This window comes from Lontra canadensis, unplaced genomic scaffold, assembly GCF_010015895.1.
Source record: "Lontra canadensis isolate GAN:19392208 unplaced genomic scaffold, GSC_riverotter_1.0 scaffold38, whole genome shotgun sequence".
Classification (NCBI taxonomy): domain Eukaryota; kingdom Metazoa; phylum Chordata; class Mammalia; order Carnivora; family Mustelidae; genus Lontra; species Lontra canadensis.
This window is the reverse complement of record NW_022631032.1, coordinates 7220673-7245474: the sequence shown is the minus strand read 5'-3', so window position 1 is coordinate 7245474 and position 24802 is coordinate 7220673. Positions and strand designations below refer to the sequence as shown.

At 44.0% G+C, this 24802-nt stretch overlaps 1 protein-coding gene across 4 annotated transcripts in view; it reads right to left on the bottom strand.

Annotated features, from left to right (window-relative positions):
• ILDR1 (immunoglobulin like domain containing receptor 1) overlaps window positions 1-20282 on the bottom strand; it is a 29501-nt gene extending 9219 nt beyond the window's left edge. For 3 of the 4 annotated variants that reach the window (XM_032869553.1, XM_032869554.1, XM_032869552.1), the window contains exons 1-5: window positions 20102-20282; window positions 7810-7980; window positions 6304-6453; window positions 2802-2921; window positions 2380-2526 (exon numbers count right to left, since the gene is read on the bottom strand). In XM_032869553.1, the coding sequence (XP_032725444.1) occupies window positions 2380-2526; window positions 2802-2921; window positions 6304-6453; window positions 7810-7980; window positions 20102-20156 (643 nt within the window). In that variant the 5' untranslated portion in view covers window positions 20157-20282. The remainder of the gene's footprint in view (window positions 1-2379; window positions 2527-2801; window positions 2922-6303; window positions 6454-7809; window positions 7981-20101) is intronic. The other variant, XM_032869555.1, reaches the window with a different exon arrangement.
• Window positions 20283-24802: the final 4520 nt, after the last annotated feature.

The following is a 24802-nucleotide window of genomic DNA, read 5'->3' as shown; positions in this document are numbered from 1 at the left end:
ATAACTTTCATCTTTAAGTTCTACTGTGGGTCATTTACCAGCACTATGTGAATTACCAAGGGTTACTAAAATTTGTTGTCATTCTCATTTTTCTCTTCACTGGTCCTCTATTAACTCATTGGAAAGTGGGACCAAGTTAGGGAGGTGAGTTGTGGTCAGAGAAGGTTAAGAAGCACCAGTGTCATTCTCAAGCTCCCTTCTGCCTCTAGAATTCTGATTTGCTGAAACAGAGACAGGCTGGTATGAGATCCCTCAGCTTCCCTTATACTTGGACCATCCCTCACATTTTAATGACTCTCTCTCTCTCTCTCTCTCCCTCCCCCCAGAGGTCAGACCTTTCCTTTCTAAATGTAGTCCTTTCTCCATATGCCTGATGTCACTCCCACCTGTTCCACCTGCTCAGTGATTGTCTCACTTCATAAAGCTTCAGTTTAGTCATTTCCTACTAGCCTTGGTTCTTTGCCTACAAATATGCTTGGGGTTATTTTATTCCAACCAACAATCATATACACCTCTTTCCTCATCCAAGACCTCTCCTTAACAACTTCTGCCCCCTCCATGTACTCTCCTCTTGTCATCAAAATTCTCAGGACAGTCTGCTGTAGTGACTCACTCTGAAAGTGACCTCATTTGCTCAAGTCCAGGGATCTTTACTTGTGGCCTGCATTTCTTTGTTATCAGTTCTTCTAAATGAACTCTAACTGCTTAGAAGAAACCACTCTCCCCCCAGAACCTGTTTATCAGCTTACTGAAACAGTGGATATATTTATCATTTGTGTTGGCCTTGTCCCCAGTCCTGCCTGTTTTTAGTGCCCCACGGACCTAGGGATTCTAAGAAGGCATCTTGGGAGTGATTTTCTCATCTCTTTTTGTGTATTACTACTCCAGTGACAGTGACTTCCTCACGGCATCTCTCCCACAGGCTCCTGAAAGGTAAGGAGTTCCACAGCCCAATATTGAGTTCTCTGCTATTTTTCCTCTCTTTAAAGAAGCCATTGGTATCACTGCCAAGCCAATCGTGTTCTCCATGTAGAGGCTGTGGCAGCCTCTACTGTGTGAGATTCAGGCACTCATAAGTCAGGTGAACCCGGATTCAACACCATACTGCCACTGCTACCGACTAGCTGTGACCACTCTGACCTTCAGTCCCCTCATCTGTTCAGTAGAGATGATACAGCCTTCTAGGGTTGTGAGGATTCATCTAGGGAAATATATGCGAAGGGCCGATACATGGCAGACATCCAATAAGTTAGTTCTCCTTTCCTGTAAGACAGCCTGGAACATGGGCCTAAAACCAAACGCAGGCCACTGACCTTCTTGACATCGTGGATTAAGTTTTGTTTCTATCTTAAGAAGTAATTCCTTATCTTTTCTTTTAAAAAATTCCTGTTCAAATGAACCAGACTGATAAGAGAGATAAAAGTGATTATCTCTGAGTGCTCAGATTAGTCTTTACATTTTCCTGAAATTCTCAAGTTTTCTACGATGTACTACTTTGCTTATATTAGGGGAAAATGTTGTTTTAAGGACACAAAACTCCCTCCATTTAAAGCAGTTGAGCCCATGCCATCTATTTACTAAGAAAAGAATTTTATAGAATAATTTTCTACAAAAAAGATTGGCATTCCACAGCCAAATTTTTTAGGACATGACATAATTCTGTTCTAAAATGTCAAATTTCAGCCAACCAAAAGAAAGATCACATTAAAAGCAAGATCTTCTGCTCTGTCTCTCCTTCCTCTAAACCTCCTTCCTTCATCTAAAAACAGGTTCTCAAAGTGTGGCCCACAGATCAGCAGCATCACATCACTTGAGAACTTTTTGAGAATACTAATTCTCAGGACTATCCAAAACCAATTAAATGAGAAACTCTGAAGGTAGAGCCAGGAACAAAGTTTTACCAAGCCCTAGGTGATTCTTAAGTTTAAGAACCACTGCTTTAGTACTTCTCTCCTCTATCTGTTCTCTTCAAGCCATCTCTAAGGGGTGGCCTCCTCTCTCCCTACTACATTCAAACTACATTCAAACCACCCACTCCAGCCACTCCCTATCAAAGCAAGGTGAGTACTAGGAGCAAATACTGAAGCACAGGTTTATCAGGGCCACTGAGGAAATACCATCAGTAGGCAGAACAACAACTGTAAGGAGACCTTAGACAGGCTAGGATGTAGACAGGCAGAAGTCTTCCCCCTTGGGTCTACAACTTCCTGGAGCATCATTTTCTGGGCTGAGGTCAAAGACCTCTGCACCTGTGATGGGAGAAGGGCATGGAGGAGAGCCTGGAAGGACCCAAGGTGTTGGCCTGGTGTGTGAGGCTGATGTATTTGAGATAGCAGTCTGCAGCATCACCCCTCCCATGGCTCGTCCATCCCCTCTCACCTTCCTCGGGGCAGCAGCAGCGGGCAGGGCAGCAGGGGCAGCGGATGTAGCAGCAGCAATACTGAGGACAACACTGGCACCAGCACACGCTGACCAGCAGGAGCAGAAGGAGGGCTCCCAGAATGATGAAGATCACTGTCAGCCAGTCTGCAGGGGAGACACCAACAGCAAGCTAAGTAAACATGCCGGTGAGAGCTTCCAGGTCTAATGTTTTAGAGGTCTAATAAATACAGCTCTTGACCTACAGATTACATTCAATCAAAATACTGGCAAAAAAAAAAAAAAAGGTTTAGCTGCAGTAAGGGAACTTCGGAGGCTGGCAATCCAACAATAACCTGGGCTTGCTTGCTTCTGTTCTTTTTTCTGCGTGTGAAAGTGTCACAGTGATGGGGTGGCTAAGAGAAAGCTCCAGCAGCACTTACGCAGGACAATGAGCTTCACCTCCTTATCTGGGTCTCCTGACGTGTCCCCGGGAGCCTCAATGGCGCAATAATACACTCCATGGTCCCACCACATCACTTCATTAATCACCAGATCTGCTCCTGCAGGAAGGGAGGGAGAAAGTGCCAGGGGTTAAAGGAGAGGGCCCGGGTTTCTGAACTATAGCTTTTAAAGACCCAGCACCGTCCTTCCACACTCTAAGAGGGCCCCTCGTAGTGCAGAGGTAGGCCTCAAGTCCTTTTATTGAGACCCTCCTCTTTCTCCACATAGTACAATGATGGTACAACTGACGATTCAGTGAGCCCTACCAGGTACCATGAATGGATTTTGGACATCACCTCATTTCATTTCCACCACAGCTCTCTGAGTGGGTGAGGTACACATTACATTGCCTCCAGGGATATAACTTTCTCTCACAGTCATGTAACTTTTGGTCATGGATGTGACCATCCAGGATAAAGTTACTATTTTCTATCTTCTCTTAAAGGTGGACATGGACACGCAACTCCATTGTGGTGGACAGAATGCAAGAAGAAGTGTCACATGATGGCTTCCAGGAACTCTCCTAAAACAGTTTGGGAACATTTTTTTCCTTCTCTTCTTTTCTTTTACTCTGTTACCTGGAAAGCAAATGTGATGGCTGCAATTTTGGACCATGAGGAAGAAAAAGACTTTCTTGGGGAGCTGGAGCTTGGGCCTATCCCTGAGGTCTTAATGGAACAGAGCCACCACACTAATTTTGGACTATCTACCTCCAAATTTATACATGAGAAGAAATAAACTTCTCTACTGTTTAAGTCACTAATACTTTGGGCTTTTGCTTACTCACAATCAAACTCAATACCATCCTGATACAGTAAGTATGCTTATTAGCTTCATTTCAGATAAGGAAACCAAGACTTCAGGAGGCTAAGAAACTGGCCTAAGAACAGAGAATTAACGAGTAGCAGAGGTAGATTCCAATCCATGTCTCTGCTGCAACCCTGGTGCTCTTAACTACGAAGTTCTAATGTCCTTTCCAAAGTGTGTGGAGAACTCCACAACCTGGGTCCCTCACCGGCTGTGAACAGATCCCTCTGGATCTTGGAGGGACAGGTTATGAGATGAAGTTGAATAAGGAAGGATAAAATGCCAATATTTTAAGGGTATGTGACTCAGTGTTCAACAAAGGAATTTCAGTTTTCATGAGCACCATGCGTTGGGCTACCTCATTAAGATAGATGAATGGTATGTTCAAGTTTAGTAAATGCTATGAATCGTCACTGAAGACCTTGTGTGGGTCTAGCTCTATGACAGATATTCAGAGGACCAAAACTCATTTCCATCCTAAAAGGGCTTAAAGTCCAGTCATGCATCAGGGCAGCCTCCACGGTAAAGTGCCAGGGGACATCTTCGAATTCCTTTTTAAAAACCCTTAGCATTATAGACTTGCTCCTGCTTATTTGGCAGTCCCATCTGTAATTCTTCATTATCTGTTCGTCAAAAAATATTGATTGAGGAAATGAAACAAAAATGCAAAGTCATGCACCACTGGAGCTAACTTCAACTTCTGTTTCCTCCTCTTTCTACGTCAATCTCTACGATATTTTTTTTCCTACCCATGATTTTCCAAACAAACTGCCTTTCCCAGAAATAAGCTTACCCCAGACTTGGAAGAATGGTAAAAATGCTTCAGAGGAAATTCTCTCTCAATGTTACTGTGCATTAAAAATCTGCTCCAAATTTTATTAGAGACATAAAGATTTTTCTAGGGATGTTACAATAATGGAGACATTCAGCTATGTTAATATTTTAAATAATCCAAGAACTGACCTGACATGGTCATCTCAAATGATGCACACACAGCCATAAAGTGTCAGAAAACAAGGGCTCCAGGAAATCATGACAACTAGGGAGGCAGAAATAAAAACCAAGGGGAAATACTGCTTTCCCACTGGTATAAGGGAGAAGCAGAGTTTGATCCAAAGGTGACTGGAATTAGAGATAGTGGATAGTATTACTCAAAATTAGAAAAAAAATTAGTGGGGACTTTCATCCTTCAAAAACTATAAAGGAGACTTGCCAATTAAAGAGGCTTTTGGGGTCAGATGAGGGCTAATTCTGCAGGCTCTGGGAAAAAGAGAACCATCCCGAATCTTTAAGAAAGCACCTAGAGACCAGAAAAGGACAGATGTACCTAAGGCCAAGAGTTTAAGGGCTGGCTTCGGGAAATCAGGGATTGCCTATAAAAGAATCAGACTTAAATATTACAGCCAAAGTATTATGCACAATTTTGGAAGAAAATGTTAAATTGGCTCCCTTTAAATGATCTTCATTTAAATGGTCATAGAGCATTCACTGATTTCTTCACATTGTTGTTACAGGTACCCTGAGTGGCCTGCTTCATGTATTCTCCCTTCTTTTTTCCCTTTTAACCAGCAAATATTTATTTTACACTGCATGTGAAGCTCATTGAAACAGGCTCTGAATTCTGCCAATAACCCAACTTGGCAATCCTAGATTTCAAGACAGGAATGTGGGGCACTAGCCCATCCATCCAAAAGTATGCTCAGTGATCATAACTAAAGTTCACTGCACATTTAATATTGTGCTAAGTGTTTTGCAAATCATCTCACTTAATCCTGACAACTCTCCAGGAGATGGATAGTACTACAGCATGTCCCATTTTGTAGAAGCTGAGGTTAAAAAAAATTGAAGGGACTTGCCCAAGTTCACATACCCTGTTAGTGTAGAATGGGGACCCACACCCAGTCTGACTACAGACTGAGGGCTCTAACTACCAGTCCCTGTACTAGGCACTAAGAATAAATATGCTTTACACATAGCTCTTAGATATCACATTTGATATTTACTTCAGTGTACAGAGACAGAGACCAGTATGTCCATCTTTCAGTTGAGGTAACAGGGGCCAGAGAAAATGTCTGTTACAAGTCCATGAACTTAGCAGGTGGAAGCAACCAGAGACCCCGCCAGGTCTTCGGATTCCAAGGCTAATGCTCTTTCCTCTACCAATGGGCCATGATGGTTTCCAGGCGGCTATCTGCTTGGAAGCCCCTTAGACATGTACAAGAGGAGCGGCCAGAGGGAAACTCAGGGGGCCCAGCGTTCATGCAGGCCCTGAGAGCAATTTATGGGAGGGAGCAACCAAGCCCGAGCCACACCTCAGCCATGAAAAAGCAAAAGAAACCACCCACTCCCAGACTCTTAGCCAAAGCTGTAGGAAATCTCATCCAGAGACCAATTTCCAGGGGAGTGACTTCAGATGGTGGTAACAGCCTTCTATATATCTGGCACTTTCCTCAAACAAACAAACAAACAAAGAAACAAACCAAACAAACAAAAAGAAAAGGAGGAAAGAAAGAAAAAAAAAGAAAAAAGAAAGAAAGAAAGAAAAGAGGGAAATCCCCAAAATGACTCAGCCCGCCAGGCCCAGTATCTGCACCTCTGGCCAGCCCTAGATGCTGCTGCCTCCCCTGCACTCACGGTTCTGAATGGTGATCTTGCGCTGCCGGTAATCCACCCCCAGCACGGGCTCATTCTGCCCCCGGCGCTGAGCCACGATGCGCACCTCCCGCTGGCTGTCGTTGCAGTCATTGGATGGGTCCTGGCCCAGGGATAAAGCTGCCTGGTATGCTGAAGAAAGAGGACAGTCAAGTCATACAGTAATGGGGAATTCCCAGGAGGAAAAGAGCCCTTACTGTTCCCTAGAGCAGCGAAGCTTCTCATTTTTATCCTAAGCTCATTTGTCTACTCCTGCTAAACATGAAGATTCTGATATTGAGTGTCCGGAGTGGAGATCTGAGAGTCTGCATTTCTTATGAACTCTCAGGTGATAAAATGAACTTTTGAGAAGCAAGATCCAGACCCTCTAAAAGGCCATCATTTCCAAATCCTGGCTCCATGCCCCTGTCTCCTATTCCATCTACCTTTGCTTCGTTTTTGGTCACCCCAGATTCTGTTTGTATGGGGTTCATCTACCTGCCCTTTTAATACATTTGCTGGTGGCAAATGCCTGCTTGTCCTGGTCTCTCCTCCCTTCTGACTTTATTTGAAGAGTAACCCCCTAGAAATTACGCCTTGATTCAGAGATGTATCTTTTGGAGACAACTGTCAGATTCTGTGGGTGACTCGTGGGTGACTCGCAGAACATTCAGGTATCAAGATTAATACTTTAAGACATTAGTCAGGGCTAAAAGAGGAAAAGCTGATGGCTCTCCCCTTTTTTCTCACTTCAGGAAGCTCACTTCCTTCTTACAAAGACAGTGTCTACTTGTACTCTCAAAATTTCTACAAGGTTAATTGTCCAGGGCTGATGGTACTGATCTGGGTTCCTTTGTTCCTTGAGAGAGGCAGAGGTAGACAGCTAGAAAGAGCTCTGGTTCCAGGGAGGAGAGCTGACATGAGTGGGGTGGCTACTACTGAGAGGTAGGATTGGCTAAGTGTGGTGGGAGGCGGGGGGGTAGTGCTGAGAATGCGTTCCCTAGATGCAGTATGCTCTCACTCACTAGGGGAGTTTCCTCGGCCACTAGGAAGGCTGGCCACAAAAATGAGTGTGGCAGTGGGAGGGAGGTTCACAAAGGGCCACTCCTCAGGATCCCAGGGGATGTAGGAGGTTTCTTGTCCACATTCTCAGGTGGTGAGGGGAATGGAGGCAGACTGTGTACTCATCTCAGTGTGCTGGCAAGCAACCAGGAACAGAACAAGACATAGGACTAGCACTGCCTTTTAAAAACTTCATGTCTGAGCTGCCCATATCTTTTTGGAACAAGGTAGGACATAAATCTTAAAATGAAATCGTATGTGACCTCAAATAAGTTACTTCACCTGTCTGGGCTGTTCATTTATCTATAAAAGGAGGGGACTGCATTAAGTGGCCTTTGTGGCTCCCTCTCACAAGGATTTGAGATCCTAAATAATTCCTACGCCCTAATGGCCATGTTTCAGGCCATGTTTCACAGAGGCACATGGGTAGAAGGGTGAGGGACTCACATGCAGAGTAGTAGTCAAAGATGGGGTCCTTGCAGAAGGACTTGAAGCGCCACGTGACCACGACATCCTGGAGCTGGGCAGAGGTAGTGTAGTCACACTTGAGGACGATGGAGGCAAACAGGGTGACATAGCGCTCTGTGTGCTGGACCGTCACCAGCAAGGACAGGCACCCTGCAGCCAAGAGCAGGAGACAATGCTGAAGGTACTCTGTGTCTCTAGGAGGTGACCTACTTCTGTTCATGGGGTAATAAAAGCAATGCAAATAAGCAAACACACTGGCTGCCTAGCTGGGAGATGGCAGACAGAGTGGGAAGCGGAGACCACACAGACACCTGGGGTAGATGGGGAAGATGAAGAGCGGGCATGAATGACAACGGATCTCTGATCGGTTGATAGTGTCAACACATCCAACAAGAAAGAAACTACATTAAAAGAAGGTCACATAGTACTAGGGTGAGCTCACCAGTACATGCACGTATTTGTTCATGTTACTTTCTTTTAAAATGTTTCCCCACTTTCCCAGGGAAGTTCAACAATCCTCCAAAGCCTGTCAGGTACCTGCCTTCAGCGTTTCCTGCTGCCTCATCTCCCTTCCAAGCCTACTTTACACTCATGGTGTCAGCCACGCTGAACTGGATTCATTCCTTGCCATGCCAGAATCATAGTCTTCCCCAAGTCTTCCCACATGTGGACCTCTTGGCTGGAGCACATTCCCAGAGCACCAGCCACCGCTCCCTTCCCTTCACGAGGCTAATTCCTATGTATTCCTTAGGTCTTCAGCAGTACCCTCACCTCCCCCAGAAGCCTTCCCAGACTGCAAATCTGGGAGAAGGGTCTCCTGTGTTTTCCCAAGGTGCCTCCTTCCCTCCAGGCAGCACGTTTCACATGCCTTGGTGATGGCCAGTTAACTGCAGGCTCTGAGAAGGCCAGCTGGTTCTGCCTCTGACTTGCTGTTACAGCACAACTTCACACTGTACCTGTCACCTCCGTGGCACCCAACAAACATTTGTTGAATAAATAACGGAACGAATGACCAAGAATACATTAACGGTAGACACTGGCAGTACAGGTGGTCAACATGAGCATAAAATAAATACAAATGATCAGACTGGGACAAATTTTACTAAGAAAGACTTGAAGTAATTAAATTTTTTTCTTTTCTCTTTTCTCTTTAAAGACTCCCTCTCCCCAGCCTCCAAGGCTACAAACTTACACAGCTCCAGGTCTGCCTTGATGAGGAACGTGGAGGCACAGAAAGTCAGGTGGGACTTTGGCATGGTCACAGGGTCCACACATAACACCTTAGAATGTTCCTACGTCAAGATGGTCTCTAGGCCAAGTTAGAGGGGATCTCCTTGTGGGAGGCTTAGTGCAGAATAACAGTACTCAAACTTGAGCATGCGCCACGAAGAGGACTTGTAACGGCCCAGATCACTTTCAGGAGGAGTTTCTGATTCAGGAGCACTTGGGTAGGGCCCCAGAACTTATAATTCTAACAAGCTTCCAGGAGATGCTGATATTAACTGCTCTGGGTACCAAGCTTTGGGAACCACTAGTGTGGACTAAATTAAAAACAAACAGGATTTGGACTCCGATACAATTGGATTCAAATAAAACTTCACTATTTATTTGGACATGGTATAAGCTATTTACTCTGAGTTTGTTTTCTCCCCCCAGCTATGACTGCAGATTATAATAGTACTAACCTCATCAGGTCTATGAAAGAATGCGATGAGATAATTCACTTCTGGCAGTTGGCGTGGTGCCTGGCCCATACACAGCTGTATTAGTGTTAGTGTCTGAGTCTGAGTCTCTTTCCCTCCTTTCTCTTATTACGAAGGCCAAATAGAAAAGGGTTCAAGTGGGGGTTCTCTCCAAGGGAGCCCTCAGGTGGAAAAGCCTCATGTTGACTAAGCTATTCTGACAAACACAAAAATTTATTCCCCATCTTCACCTCTTAAAAAGTGCTGGGTGGGCCTGGCTCGAAAGCCAGAGCCACACGGCTCTGGTCCTGCCTCACCTTTGGGACACAGCCCTCGTAAGATAGTAAGCTGTGGCTTAGGATGGGCATGTGCACCCACTTTTCTCACATCCACAGAGAAAGAACAGGACAGGTCCTCACCCCCAGGAATGACCCAAACTGTCTCCGGGGCTGGGCTGAAATGAGGAAGTCCTGTAACAGGCATGCTAGAGAGAGGGTCTGCAGAAATACGGGGGAGACCTGTGGCTAGGGAAGATTTAACAGAAGAAAGAAATATAAACTGGGCCCTGCCACTCAGGTAGGATTAAGATTACACATGAAAAATAGGAAGAAGGCAGAGAAACTTATGGTTTCAAGACAGAAGAAAAGAGAGAGCAGAAGCCCTTATCAGGAAGGAGCAGTAACTTGGGGAGCCTGGAGGGAACCAACCCCTGGCTTTATGGGAAAGAGAGGGATAAATAAGACAGGGCTGGTGGTAGTTGCTGGGGGTGGGGAGTCTAAATCTCACTGAAGCATCTATTTCTAGTTATTGGGTAATCACTGAAGACTTCTCTGTAGAGTAATAGGGCAAAGGTGGTTTTTTAGGAAGACTGTTGACTTCCTCATCCAGTTATAAAGATCATCATTTTGAAAATGAACCTTCAGTAGTTTGGGGGGAAAATAGCTGCTGTCTCTACCAGCTGTAAGATTCCTGGAAATTAGTCCAATCAGAATGGAAGAGCCAGTGACTAGCATCTCAAGCCTAACGTGGGTTGTTTTGTAATCTGCCTTATTATTTTTGCTTCTCCACTCTCACCATCCGCCTTGGTTTTTTTCCAGAACTGGCCTGAAATAGACCTTGGAGTTTTCACCCAACACAGCTTTAACCGTCGAGAAGTCACTATAGGTAAGCTTTTGAAAATGACGAAGATGGCATTGCTGACACTAGTTTATTTCGCTCGGTAAATAAAAAGATTAGAATAGAGATAAAAACACTAGACAAAATCCTATGTTCACACCGTACTTTCAAACACTGTCTTTTACGCACTAAATCTCACCCCCGGGAGGAGACAATCAGGGCCATTTCGCACATCACAAATCTGAGACTGGAAAAGATGAGTGGCTTGTCTGTGGTCATTCATTTTCTAAGGAGGTCAGAGTCAAGATTCCACCCCTGGAATGGGTGGTCTCTCCACTCAGCCTGGTTATTCTCTAAATAAAGGAAAATGTTTGTTACTCATCAGCCTGCAAATAACCGGAATGGAGAGCCAGGTGACAACTGGCAGTGGTCACTCTGATACTGTGACTAACAACCGACATGTTCTTTATCTTGCTGAATGGTAATTCGACATAAATAGCAATGTATTCAAAGGGGCTTGTGAACAGTATGTGTGTAGAGGTGGAACATGTGGAGGGAGAGCAAGTTTGTGGGGAGTCAGAGAAAGGAGTTGCTCTGGGCAGCTTTGAAGATCACTGAATCTGACACTCTGAGGGAGGAGAAAGGGGACAAGGGTGATCACCTTCATCACTAAGCCCTCCCCCAGCTCCCCTTCCATGAATGCCTTTATTATGGCCAGTATACACCTGCGGGGACACCTTCACCTTTCCCAACGTCAGCACAGGCTTTGCCACCTGGGTACTGTTTTTTCATCCTCTCTTTGATTTCATCCCTATGTGAATTTCAAGCCTTGATATACATCAGGTTCCCATGATTTGGGCCATACTGAGCTTATTCACATGTTCTCCTGGGGTCTGCCAGCCCCACAGCAACCAGTTCAGCTCTCAGACCTCTGCCCCTGGCCTTGCACAAGAAGAGTGGGGAAGAGTCCCAGGACAAAGGTACCGAGCAACCAGCAACCCTCTCTCCCTTTGTCTCAGCTGTTGCTCTGGATCTCAGCACCTACTGTGTGCCTGGTAACATATGCACATAGTTCCTAATTCTCACAAGCCCCCAAGGGGTGGGAACAGACCTGCTGATACACATGGGCAAAGGTTCAGACACTGTAATAAGCCGAGCCCTCTCAGCTTCAGGATCTGGTTTTGCTGGAGTTTTGGTTTTACAGGTTTGGGTAAACCTACTCTCTCCCACGCAGGCAAGCTTGACTTTCAAAGTGGAAGTTTGGTGCTAGACTCAGAAAGCAGGAGGATTTTCCAGATTGGGAGGAGGACAGTCCATCTCAAAGGCAAAAAATCTCTATCCTCCTTGTCCTTTAGCCTTGGACTTCTCAGTAAAACTAACCACATTGGGCATGCACACTACTAGGCAGGTAACATTTTCAAGAAGAGACTAAGAACAGCAGAATCTGAGCTGAAAAGAGGAACAGATTCAGAAAGGTAGATGTCTTTTTTGGATCTGTGCTCTTTAAACTGTTTTCAAATTCTTATATTTTCTTTCTGTTCTTTCTTGAGGTGGGAGGAAGAGCAGAGGGAAAAAAAAAAAAAAAGAGAGAATCATAAGCTCAGGGCTCGATCTCACAACTGTGATATCATGACCTGAACTGAAATCAAGAGTCGGATGCATGACTGAACCAACCAGGTGCCCTCTTTCTATTCTTAAATTTCCTTCATATTGTGGCATCTCCTTCCCCTCAGCTAACTGCCATCTGATTTCCTAAATAGCTCTATCATTTTCTTTTCAAAACTTTAATTCTAGAGACTGACTTCCTAAGTTCACATTCTGCCTCCACTCCCCCACCAGCTAAAAGACCTGACAAGTTATTTCCAAACTGTAGTTGCCTCTTTACATGCAAAATATTTCTCTGACAGGGGTGTCTGGGTGGCTCAGTCAGTTAAGCATCTAACTCTTGATTTTGGCTCAGGTCATGATCTCAGGGTCCTGGGATCCAGCCCTGCGTTGGGCTCCCCACTCAGCAGGGAGTCTACTTGTCTCACTCTGCCCCTTCTCCCACTCACATACTCAAGAGCATGTGCTCTTTCTTTCTCTCTCTCTAAAATAAACAAATCTTTCAATGTTTATAGCAGCAATGTCCACAATACCCAAAATGTGGAAAGAGTCCAGATGTCCATTGACAGATGAATGGATAAAGAAGATGTGGTATATATACACCATATATATATAGACCTATACATAGTGGAATATTACTCAACCATCAAAAGATGGAAATCTTCCATTTGAAATGATGTGGATGGAACTAGAGGATATTGCGCTAAATGAAATGAGTCAATCAGAGAACAACAAATACCATATGATCTCACTCACGTGTGGAATTTAAGAAACAAAAGAGATGAACATAGGGGAAGGGAAGGAAAAATAAAATAAGATGAAAACAGAAAGGGAGGCAAACCATAAGAGACTCTTAAATATAAGGAACAAACTGAGGGTTGCTGGAGGGGAGGGTGTGAGGGGATGAGGTAACTGGGTGATGGGCATCAAGGAGGGCACTTGATGTAATGAGACCTGGGTGTTACATGCAACTGATGAAACACTAAATTCAGCCCCCGAAACTAGTAATACAGTATATGTTAATTATATTGATTTAAACAAAGCATTTATAAATAAATAGGAAGGAGATAAAAGAAAAATAAATAAATCTGAAAAAAACCCACAAAACTCCCCTGACAGCATTGTAGAAAGGATTAAATGAGGTAATACATGTCCAGCATTTAGCAAAGAGCCTGGGACATAATAGCCACTGAACAAACATTAGCTATTATTTGTATCATTAGTACTTATCTTGCCCACCTTAGAGACTGACATCAATTGAGAACAGCATGTAAAAGGATTTTGGGGAAAAAAAAAAAAAAGGATTTTGAAAGAATTAAAATGATACAAATGCAAAGTTGCATTAAAAGCTTTTAAAGCTGTGTCACTTTGTCCCCTGGCAAACCCATTCAGTTTGTCTGCTCTGAAAGAGGGAGGGAAACCTGTCGTTTAAGGGTGGGAAAATAACTTGTCAAAGGAGAACACACGAACAACAGAGTTAAATGCTTTACAATGAAATGCTATGTGTTCCAAACACATACATATCTTTGTTATTTCTTGATTCAGTCTGTCTTCCCTGTGTCATATCAGATTGGGCAGGATGTTTTACAGTTTCTCGTATATTTTGTCCATACAACACAGGGATGTAGGTACAACGCTTTTTTTTTTTTTTTAACTAAGAACTGTTTTCAGGGGACTGAATGGCAGTTCCCCTCCTTTATACATGAAGGGTCCTGCCTGGAGAGGGGTGGCAGGCAGGAGGGGAGCTCGGTCTTCCCGGGCAAGGGGAAGTGGCCTTGTGCGAAATCCTAAGAGAAGGTCTCGATTCTTGAGTGTTTTTCACGGATGCAGGCTTCTATGCTCCACTAAGCAGGTTAACAAAAAGTACACAGGTTTAATCCTATCAGAGTTTATGTCTGAGCAAGCTATCTCCCCAAGTATATTTGCCATCTGTACTTGTTACATTTCCTTAGATAACAGTGCAAATATGAAAGGAATCAAGCGGAGGAGGGAGTGGCCGTGAGAGTGAACCAGAAGGAAGGGATCCAGAGAATCAGGAGAGGAGGAAAGGGAAAAAGAGAAGTGGCCTGGGGCAGGGGAGGAATTATGTCTATGTATTCCATGTTGAACAAAGGTCTTCTGTGTGCTACTCAATAGTGTGAGGCTCAGGGTGGTGCTAAGCATGCGAGGTGCTACCCTGGGGAGGAAACAGCCAGACTGAGCACTTGCTATGTTGTTAGCCACAGGTATCCAGTGCTTTCTTACATAGCATCTCATTTAACCCTTGTAAAACACCCATGAGATAGCCTTATTTTATTACCATCTCATAGATGAGAAAAATCCTCAAGGAGGTTAAGTAACCGGTCTTAGGCCACACAGCTAGTGTTGGCCAGCATGCCTTGTACGTGGTATGCATTAAACATTTGCTGACCGGAAAAACAAACAAATTCATACAAAACAGGCTAAACTGCCTGGAACAAATTTTAAGTGCCCTAAAAGTACAGAAAATAATAGAGTTAGCCATTGGTAGCACGGCCAGACAAAAAAACAAACGAAGTGTGTTGTAGGGGAGAGGGAGTACCAGAGCGTGCTCACGTCACTGGGGAGAAGCCTGCCCTTTGGCCAGAATGAGTGAGCCTTGAAATCTAAACAAAGAGGTTTAACCCACTCTTATAAGCTATGGAGATCAGTACAGGTGCTTGGAGGATTAGAGTGAAGGTGGGAAAGGGGAACCCAGGTAGGTAACCTATCATCTGGGGCGAGGCTGGGTGGAATGAGACAGAGACAGTAGCAGGCCTCAAGGCAAGGAGATGCTTAAGATCCTTAAAATAAGCTAGTTTGAGGTTTATCACCTGGAATAGAAAAGAGGCGGCAGATCCTGGGATTAAGAAACAGCACATGGGGGGCACCTGGGTGGCTCAGTGGGTTAAGTCTCTGCCTTGAGCTCAGGTCATGGTCTCAGGGTCCTGGGATCGAGCCCCGCATTGGGCTCTCCACTCGGCGGGGAGCCTGCTTCCCCCTCTCTCTCTGCCTGCCTCTCTGCCTACTTGTGATCTCTCTCTCTCTCTCTGTCAAATAAATAAATAATCTTAAAAAAAAAAAAAGAAACAACACATGGTGATTAACAGGGTTTGGGAAATGAGGAAAGTGTCAAAACTGCTTTCCTCTGACCCCACCTTACCCTAAGATTTAAAGATTGAAAACTATAGAAATAAAGATGAGGGGGCCCTGGGTGGCTTAGTCAGTTGAGCCTCTGCCTTCGGCTCAGGTCATGGTCCCATGGTCCTGGGATCAAGCCTCACATCAGGGTCCCTGCTCAACAGGGAGCCTGCTTCTCCCTCTCCTCCCTGTTACTGCTCTATCTTGCTATCCCTGTAGTTATCTCTGTCTCTCAAATAAATAAAAAAATCTTAGTACAAAAAAAAAAATAGATGAGAGCAAGATGACATACGATCTAAGTCTTCCTAATTCTTAAAACACACCATTTTATTTCTCCCCCAGGGACACAATGTAATACAGCACAGGGCTGAAAGAAACCCAGGCAGACAGTACATTAATTACCCAGCATCTCATTTCCATAGCATCTCTGTTGGGGCAAGATGTTTAATAAATACCATTTAGTTAGACATCCAGGAGGCAATCTATTTCTATTTCTGCATACCAGGATGCAATTAGACAAAACAAACCTGCTCCATGGTATGAAACAGAGGGAAGAGCCATAGACTACAAACAAGGATGCCAGGGTTCTGGTCTCAGCTCTCAAAGTAACTGCACTGTGTCAACTCAAGGCTTATGACCTTCCTGGACACAGATTTCCTTATCTGCCAAACTGGCCCAGAGAGGAAGACAGACAGGGACTGGGCATGATTTGTACTTGAGTTCAGCAGAGCCCAGGACTCTGGGAAGGTCCATCAGGGGCCCCATGGAGGTAAGGAAGGAGCCACGTGGGCAGCTCCCATCCACCACCCACACCCCCCTCAGCCTGAGAAGCTCCACTTTCCTACCCACTATACTGCGGACCGAGATGTCATTCAGTCCTCAGTGTGATCCCACATTTTACCCCCACCACCGAGGGAAAATTACTAGCCAAGATGCTTTCTAAGAATGTGTCCCTTAGGAGTCAGTGGGCTGATTTCCTGAAGAATGATAACATAAGTTGAGAGCTGCGTGAATCTGTAAGTTAACACCTCTCTGTAATCCTAAAAAAAAGAAATTCACAGAAGTCCCAATGAGGCACACCCTTTTAGAATCTGGGCAGAAAAGTAAATTTTTATTCCAGGAATAAACTTTGAGGCTGGATGGAGGTAACCAGAACCATTGGCCAATAGTGCAAAACGCTGCAGGTACTTACTTTGAATTATCTTAATGTTTTGTTTTAAGGAGCAAGTATCACTTGTGGGCTAGAAGTTTCTTTTTAAAGAAAAAAATTTTGAAGAAGTACAAAAACAAACTAAAACTCTGACAAATGATCACTCCACAGCTCAGAGCACAGGGACTGTGGTAACTTCCCAGGACTCCCTGACCTGAGAAGCTTCGTCAGGGCCTCTGGCCACACTGACCGGGTAGCCAAAACCCAAATCTGACATAATTTCTCTAATGGCCCATACTTTACAACTGCAGAAACTTGGACTCCAACCAGAAGCTTGGGTTCAATCTTCTTTAGAAACAGGAGAGAACAGGGCAATGGACCAAAATGAACATACTCTCGGGTTTTCCAAAGTTCATAATGCAATTTGCAGCAGATTTTGGGAAAATCAACCTACTGGACTTTTCTATTGAATGTTAATTTGGGGACTATTTTCTACTAATTTAAATGTTATTAAAATAACATTTTATTTTATTTGTCAGTTTGTTATTCTTTCATCCAGCATAGTAATGGGTTTGTGTGTGCATGTAGTTTTGTTTCTGTTTTATAAATCTTATATATGTGCACATGTCACAACTTAAACTGTCTTTCTTGGTAAGAACTATAAAAAAAAACCAAGTTTGAGAAGCATTGCTTTGGCAGATACTAGAAGTGAGAGAAGAAACTTGATTTTCAGTTTGATCTTAGAGAATTTTAGGAAGTTTGGTTTAAAAATAGAGGTGGGGGAGGTGGGACCCAGTATTTCCTGAGTGATGACCATCTTGTAGACACTGTGCTTGATCTTAACCCACCCAACATAAGTCGGCCTTATGGGGGTGAGGGGGGGAGTTGTGAGGGGCTCATCAGGAATTCTACCGGTTTTCTAGATGAAGGGAACTGAAGTAATTTCTCCAGAGTCACAGCTAGTAAGAGGCAGAATCTGAAGTCCAACCTGACAGTTGGTCTGACTTGACTATTAACTGCAGTTTCTTAGCTGTAGTGGAAGGAGGAGGAGGGGGCACTTCAATTGTTTCTTTAAAGTTAGCTCTAAAAAAATCCTCCTTGAGTCTCTATCATGAGTATTATTATCACCATGACTAACATTCATTAAGCCCTCACTTTGTTTCAGTCACTATCTTAAATGCCTTAAAATCTTCATTTCACTGAACCCTCACAAAAACTTTGAGATAGGTACTATAATCATCCCTGTTTACTGCAGACTTTCAGCAGTTCAGTAACTTGACCAGAGTCACAAACATTCTGGATGTAAAATCCAAATGCACATTAAATAGCTGAATGCAGGTTTTGTTTTTTGGGGGTTTTTGTTTGTTTTTGTTTTTGTTTTAGCATGTCCTACACATATTCGGGGAAAATATCTGCTAAAATAGTTATTTCCTCTCAAAGGGCTGGAGTCTGTCAATTTTGCACCTATGATATAAAGGTAAGATTAAATGTTCACTTAGGACTTTTTTTGACTTTGGCATTCTCTGGTTCTAAAGTGGGTCATGCAGGTAGGTTTCCAGTTAAAGAATGGCAGGAAACAGGGCAGTCTGCATAGTTTTACCACTTCAGTATCCTGGTATTAACACCGCATGGCTGGTTCCTGAACAGTTGGAACTCCACTTTCTGAAGTCCCTGTCCAGGGATGTCTGGTGGCTCAGTCGGTTAAGTGTCTGCTTTCTGCTCAGGTCATGACCCCAGGATCCTTAGATGGAGTCCCACATCTGCCTCCCTGCTCAGCAAGGAGCCTGCTTCTCCCTCTGCACACTGCTGCCCCTGTTTGTGCTCTCTCTCTGACAAATAAATAAATAAAAATCTTCTTCTTCTAAAAAAAAAAAAAAAAGTCCCTGTCCATTTAGCAATCTGCTTACTATAAGAATATACCCTTTGGTCATAATCACTGTATTTGAAAAATGTTCAGTGTTCAATATTCTTCATAAAAATCAAAAGCTTTTAAAACATTATGCTGATGATTTAAGGATTGGGGTTTATATCCTAATAAAATTTTCGTAAGGCTTCTTTTCTTATTCTTTTCACCTTGATGACTGCTGGCTGCAAAGTCCTAATCTGGGGATGGGGTGCTAAGGGATAGAGGTGGGAGTAGACCTCAATTTTCTTGAAAAGGCAGCTCAAGCAACTTCAGGAATCCCTAGCTGCTGTGGAATTTGAGCTAAACACATAAGGCAAAGGAGAAAGGACGAAGAAGCTGGGATGTTTAGGATTTTGCTGTCACAGTCTGAGCGGGTAACTGCTCTGGTAGAATTTCGGCACTCCAGTTTAGGTGAGGTTTAGTCCATTTCCTTGTGTATCATGTGTCCAGCGTCTATCCTTGTCAGCTTCAGACAACTGATAGGACACATATCCTGCAGAAACTGGTGTGAGCCAGAAGATCTTAGGAATACTGATTTTCCGATTTTCTCACCCTTTTGCAATTCTCCATCCTTTTTATTCTCAGCATTAAGCTTAAGCTATTGTAGAATCTTGTCTTAATGAGATTTAGTTACATCCGAGTGGTTTTCATGTCCTATAAGCTAAGTACACCTAAGCTGGTAAAAATGAAATTCTGCCCATACCTTCATATCACATCTTTTCCCTCAGAAAATACAAGACTTACATTAGTCTGTGAGCAAACTGAGCAGACTTCCCACTGATGACTTAGAGGTAAGAGGGCAGTTAGTCCTAAAGAGGGGGTGGGGAATGGTAAAATGAAATACAGCAGGGCAGAATTTCCAAGGGAACTCCCACCAGTCTGTTTGTAAGGTCACACCTACATCCTAATTGAAAAGGGCTGGAAGTCCTGCACATGCAATCACTCAGCTGTCCTTTCCTACCTGATTTTACTCCTGCAGATACACACTCCTGTCACATTTCCAAGAGATATACTGAGACACAAAAACCATGCTTTCCAAAGCAGACAGGGTGGGAAGGTTAAGAGAAGGGAGGAGAGGGTGGATGGTTGGGCACCTGATGGAGAGAGAACTGAGCAAGGGATAAAGTTAGGAAAGTGGGTGGATACAAAGAAAGTAGAAAAATGACACTAAACATAATGAGCAAAGAGACATATGGTTCAGTCCTGTAAAATAGGTTCTGAATCATCTCGAACATCCCATGATTCTGAGGACACATTATAACCCCCCAGGAGCGACATCAATGCACTTTTGTCACCATATTGAAATCCTAAAAGCATTCAGATGAAAGGGCAAAGTAATGAGGGATCAAAAGAGTGGTGCTTCCACGTTTATCAACTCAGCTTTCAAGACCAAGAAGTGCCTAAAGACTGCGGCAGGGAAGCCCAGAGGCTCTGGGTTTCTTCCTTAGTTGCACCTGTCTCGGGAGGGCTGGGCTAATAAAAGAGGAAAACAACAGGTTCTCACAGGCAGAAACTCGAGCCAGTACCCGCACCTCCTGGAGCCTGTGCCAAGAGCTACCAGAGCGCGGCCCAGGCCTCCACTGGCCTGCCTGTGACCAGTTCTGCAAGACCTGGCAACAATGGCTTCCAGTCTCCCCGGGCCCAGGGTGAGACCCACTTTTTCCCAAGGCTCACCTGCTGGGAGCCAGGTGAAGAGCAGCAGCCAAGGCGCAGGCAGCTCGGGGCCCATGCCGGCCGCTCTCTGGCCCCTGCCAGCTCAGGAGCTCCGTGGGGGACACCGCATCTCTCTGCAACAGCGGCCGCCCCAGGACGGACCACTTCTCCAAGGAATCCCTCCGCTTTCCCCTCTCTCCGCGCCGGGCGGTGGGAGGGCCGGCTGCGGTCCTGGAGCAGGTGTGGCCCCGGATCATCCCCACCTGGGCGCGCCGACGGCTCCGCCTCCCGACCCGCGCACCGCCCTTTCCTGCTCCGCCCCACCCTCCCCCCCTTCCCGGAGGACCGTGGCCACCTTTCCTACCTGCCACGTCCGGCTTCCCGGGCTGCCATGTAGTTCGTCCCTCTGGAACCCCGTCTTTCGCCACACCCCTCCCACCTATAGATATAAACAGCGTTACCATTTTTCCCCAGAGTTTTTGGGAAATCTTCTCCCTAGCAAACTTCTTCCCCTCTTTGTAGAATTATGTAGATATAATTTTCTGGGGTGTGTTTTCCTACGTTATATTTCCATACCCTCATACATGTTTGGAACACTTTTTTCCCCACTAAAAACACTCCAATATGAAGTTTGCCCATAATGTCTGCTCGGGTTTTCTAGAAACTAAAGATGTACATATAAACTAGAGAAATAGATTTAATTTTCCACAAATATAAAAGTCATAGGTGCTTATTATAGAAAAGTCAGAAAAATATGAATTATTGGAGATAAGAAAAAAGTCCTGCTTTCACCTCTCGTAGTTAGGCATTGTTAGTGTTGATGTATTCCTTGTTTTTAATTTCCATCCTGCATGAAGACGGCTCATCAGCCCCTCCCTGAGTCAGCCCTCCCAAGTCAGAGATTCTAGGTCTCCTTGCAACAGGCCAACTAGGATATAATCCAGTGTCTCTTTTCTTGGTAGCAACCCATGGGAAGGGGCAAAATACACCTACCTTCAGAAACCAGCCAACAACATTTACTTGGAAAGTCATCTAAACACTGGTCAATGTAAATTGCAAGCTATTTTATCTCTCTCTTATTAGGGATTATTTATTGTGCTCTCCCTCCTAGCCACCACCTTTTTCCTCAAGAAAAGAATTTTAAAGATGAATTAAACAGGGTTTCTGCCCCTCAGGAAGCTCCCATTCTCATCACTGCCCTTGGAAGGCAATATTACTTCTCTTAAGTATTACCTCCTAACCTGCTCTGCTGTGAAGGGTTCTCTTTGTTAGAGCTACTGGTGTCCCTCATCTCACTTCCTCCCAGAGGAACATCCTTGTCCGGAAACTAATTGGAGGTCAACCCAGTCCCTTCTCCCAATTTCCCCTCTTCCCCCTGAGTCTGGCCTCTAGTTCCCCAATCAGGCCTCTCCACTTTAAATGTTTTTCTTATAGCCTCTTCTCTTCAAAAAAGTAGGAAGTAAATTCAGACAGTACATGGCCAAAGGCAGGTGGTACAGTATGTTCAGGGGCCTTTAGACCTTCCACGGTGGGATCTCAGCAAAGTGGCTGAAGCAGGTTATAATGTGAGGGGTGTTCACCCAATGCCCTCCAGGGACTGTGCACATTGTTCCCAGGAACACTGTATATATCTGAGTGTTTGTGACCCTGAGGGAATTGTATAGCCCCTGGATTTGTAAATAGCTCTAGACAGATTTTCAATCCCAGCCTTAAAAAGTATGAGTCCTCTCTTTCCCAAACCTACCTCCCATGCCCCTCAGCCCTTGTTTTGATGTAAAGGTCATTTTTAATACTCATCGGAAGCCAGCATTTCTCCATTTTTATTCCATGGCATGTTAATAAATACCATATAGAGAAAAAGCTCTGTGATCAAATTCAAAAAATGCTTGATTAAACTCAATGAAACATTTTTGCAGCATTTCTCAACCCCTTAGAGTGCTACTATACATTTGAAGTTTCTTTTTTTTAAGATGTTATGTATTTATTTGACAGAGAGAGCACAAGTAGGCAGAAGGAGCACAAGCAGGGGAGAAGGGCAGAGGGAGAAGCAGGCTCCCCGCTGAGCAAGGAGCCCAGTGCAGGACGTGATCCCAGGACCCAGAGATCATGACCTGAGCCAAAGTTAGAGGCTTAACCAACAGAGCTACCCAGGCGCCCCTACATTTGAAATTTCTAAGGAAATCAGTCATATAGCATTTTTCAGCATTATTCAACCCCAAAGCCTTTTTCTTACACATATATTTGGGCAGATGCTTCATGGAACATATTTTGGGAAGTTCTGGAGGTCTAAACCCAACATAACTGGAGACATATTGAAGGCTTCTATAGAAACAAAATATAACATTTACAAAAGTTATCCCAAGTGCAGCAGAATTAAATGTCCTTATTTTTTTCTTAGGATCACTCATTCCATTGCTCATCTACCTCTCTTGCTTTTCTTGGAGTGAACACACAGATTATGTATTTCTCTGCCTACCGCATGCATCTTTTTTCTTCACCACTTTTATTCTGTACCAAGCAATGTTCTAAGCGCCTTATACGCATTCTCCCATTACACTTCTAGAATAACTACATTTAATAGGGACTGTTTTTCTGCTATTATCAATTCCATTAATAATAATGTGGCAGCTGAGGTACAAAGAAGTGACTTGCCCAAGGGAACAAAGCTAGTAAGTGGTGGAGTCACGAATCTAAGTGAGGCAGTCTGACTCCAGATCTTCAGCTGTCAATTCTCACACCATACAGTCTCACCTAGCTATGCCTTCGCCTGAATTTGCAGCTATTTGACTCTATCTGCTACTACTGTTTGTTTCCACATAGATCATTTAGCTCTCCATGAAGTAAAACTCCATTCCACTACTGTGAGCTTTCCTGGGCCAGTTATTCTGCCAGCATGTGCCCTTGGTTCAGTAAAAATTTGATAAGAATATACATTTGGCTCAGAACAACAAAAAGTTCTTTAATTGCTCAATATAGAAGTAAAAGTCACTTGACCTACTGATAGTGACTGAGACAAAAGTTTCCCCAAAGTAACAATAAATACCATTTATTAAACAATTATATTGTACAGGGCACTATTCTCAGTACTCTTGTATTAACTTCGATAATTCTCCCAACAACACTGAGGCAAGGATTATTTTTGTTCCCATTTTACAGCTGAGGAACTTGAGGCATAAAGGTTCAGTTACTTATCCAGGGTCACCCAGCTTGTAAGTAGCAAAGCTGAGATGCAAATTCAGGCAATCTGCCTTCAGTGAGCACACCCTTAACTACTACCCTAGCCATACTGTGTTTCTTTGTGTTCATGGTCCAGAGTCTAACCACAAAGTACAGAACTTATGATTTCATCATTTATAATCATACTTTCTAGTTAAAACTGTCCATAAATGTTACTGAATACTGGGTCTATATATGCAGGTGCATCTCTTCTTTTTTTTTTTTTTAAGATTTTATTTATTTATTTGACAGAGAGAGATCACAAGTAGACAGAGAGGCAGGCAGAGAGAGAGAGGGAAGCAGGCCCCCTGCTGAGCAGAGAGCCCGACTCGGGACTCGATCCCAGGACCCTGAGATCATGACCTGAGCCGAAGGTAGCGGCTTAACCCACTGAGCCACCCAGGCGCCCCTATGCAGGTGCATCTCTTCTTAAGCATAGTGCGATATTTGTACATCTAACTGTGTATTTATCAAGAATGAAAGAAAGAGGGGCACCTGAATGGCTCAGTTTGTTAAGCATATGCCTTCAGCTCAGGTTATGATCTCAGGGTCCTGGGATAGAGCCCCACATCGGGCTCCCTGCTAAGCAGGGAATCTACTTCTCTCTCTCCCTCTTCCTACCGCTCCCTCTACTTACACTCTCTCTCTGTCAAATAAAGAAAATATTTTTTTAAAAAAGAATGAAAGAAAGAAAATAAACATGTAAGTAAAAATACTGCTCCGGGCAGTTAAACCTAAAAGGAGACAAAAAAATGAAAGTAGCTAACTGATGCTGCAACATTTGGAACGCATCTTGTTCATTTTCTATGCCGGCATCTAGCAAAGTACCTGGCATATAGGTAGTGCTCAATATTTATTGTTGAGCTCTTTATCAATAGTTCCTGAAAGAAGTGACACTTGAGCTGGGTTTGAAAGTGAACAACTTTGCCAGAGCAATCCAAACAAAGAGACTATGTGCAAAAATCATAGCACGAGGGAATAGCACAGCTGAACTATAAGCACTTCATTTTTTGTAGGGCAAGGTGGGGAGTGGTAGGAAAATATGTTAGAGAGCCAGGGTAAATAAAGGGCCTTGCATGACCAGCTGAAGAACTAAGACTTCATACAGTAGACAATGGGGAAGCAGTGAAGGGTTTAAAGCTGGGTGAGGCATGATCAGACTTGCATATTAGGAAAATAAACTTGACAACAATGAGAAGAATGGTAAGCAAGAATTGAGATGAAACGTGGAAAGATCAGTTAGTCAAGATGGAAATACTGAGGGCTCAGTGCAGTCATTGGTTCTGAGAATGGAGAAGAGAAAATACTTTGGCAGATATTTAGAATGTGGAATTGACGAGACTGATGGTAAATTAGATGTGGGAATTGAGAGAAGAATATAGGTTTCTGATTGTTGAGTCTGTGTGGTTGGTGATGCCCTTAAAGAACACAGATATATGGAAAAGTTTTGAATCATTTCAGACACATTGCACCTGAGAGAATAGTGGAGTATCTAAATGAAACTCC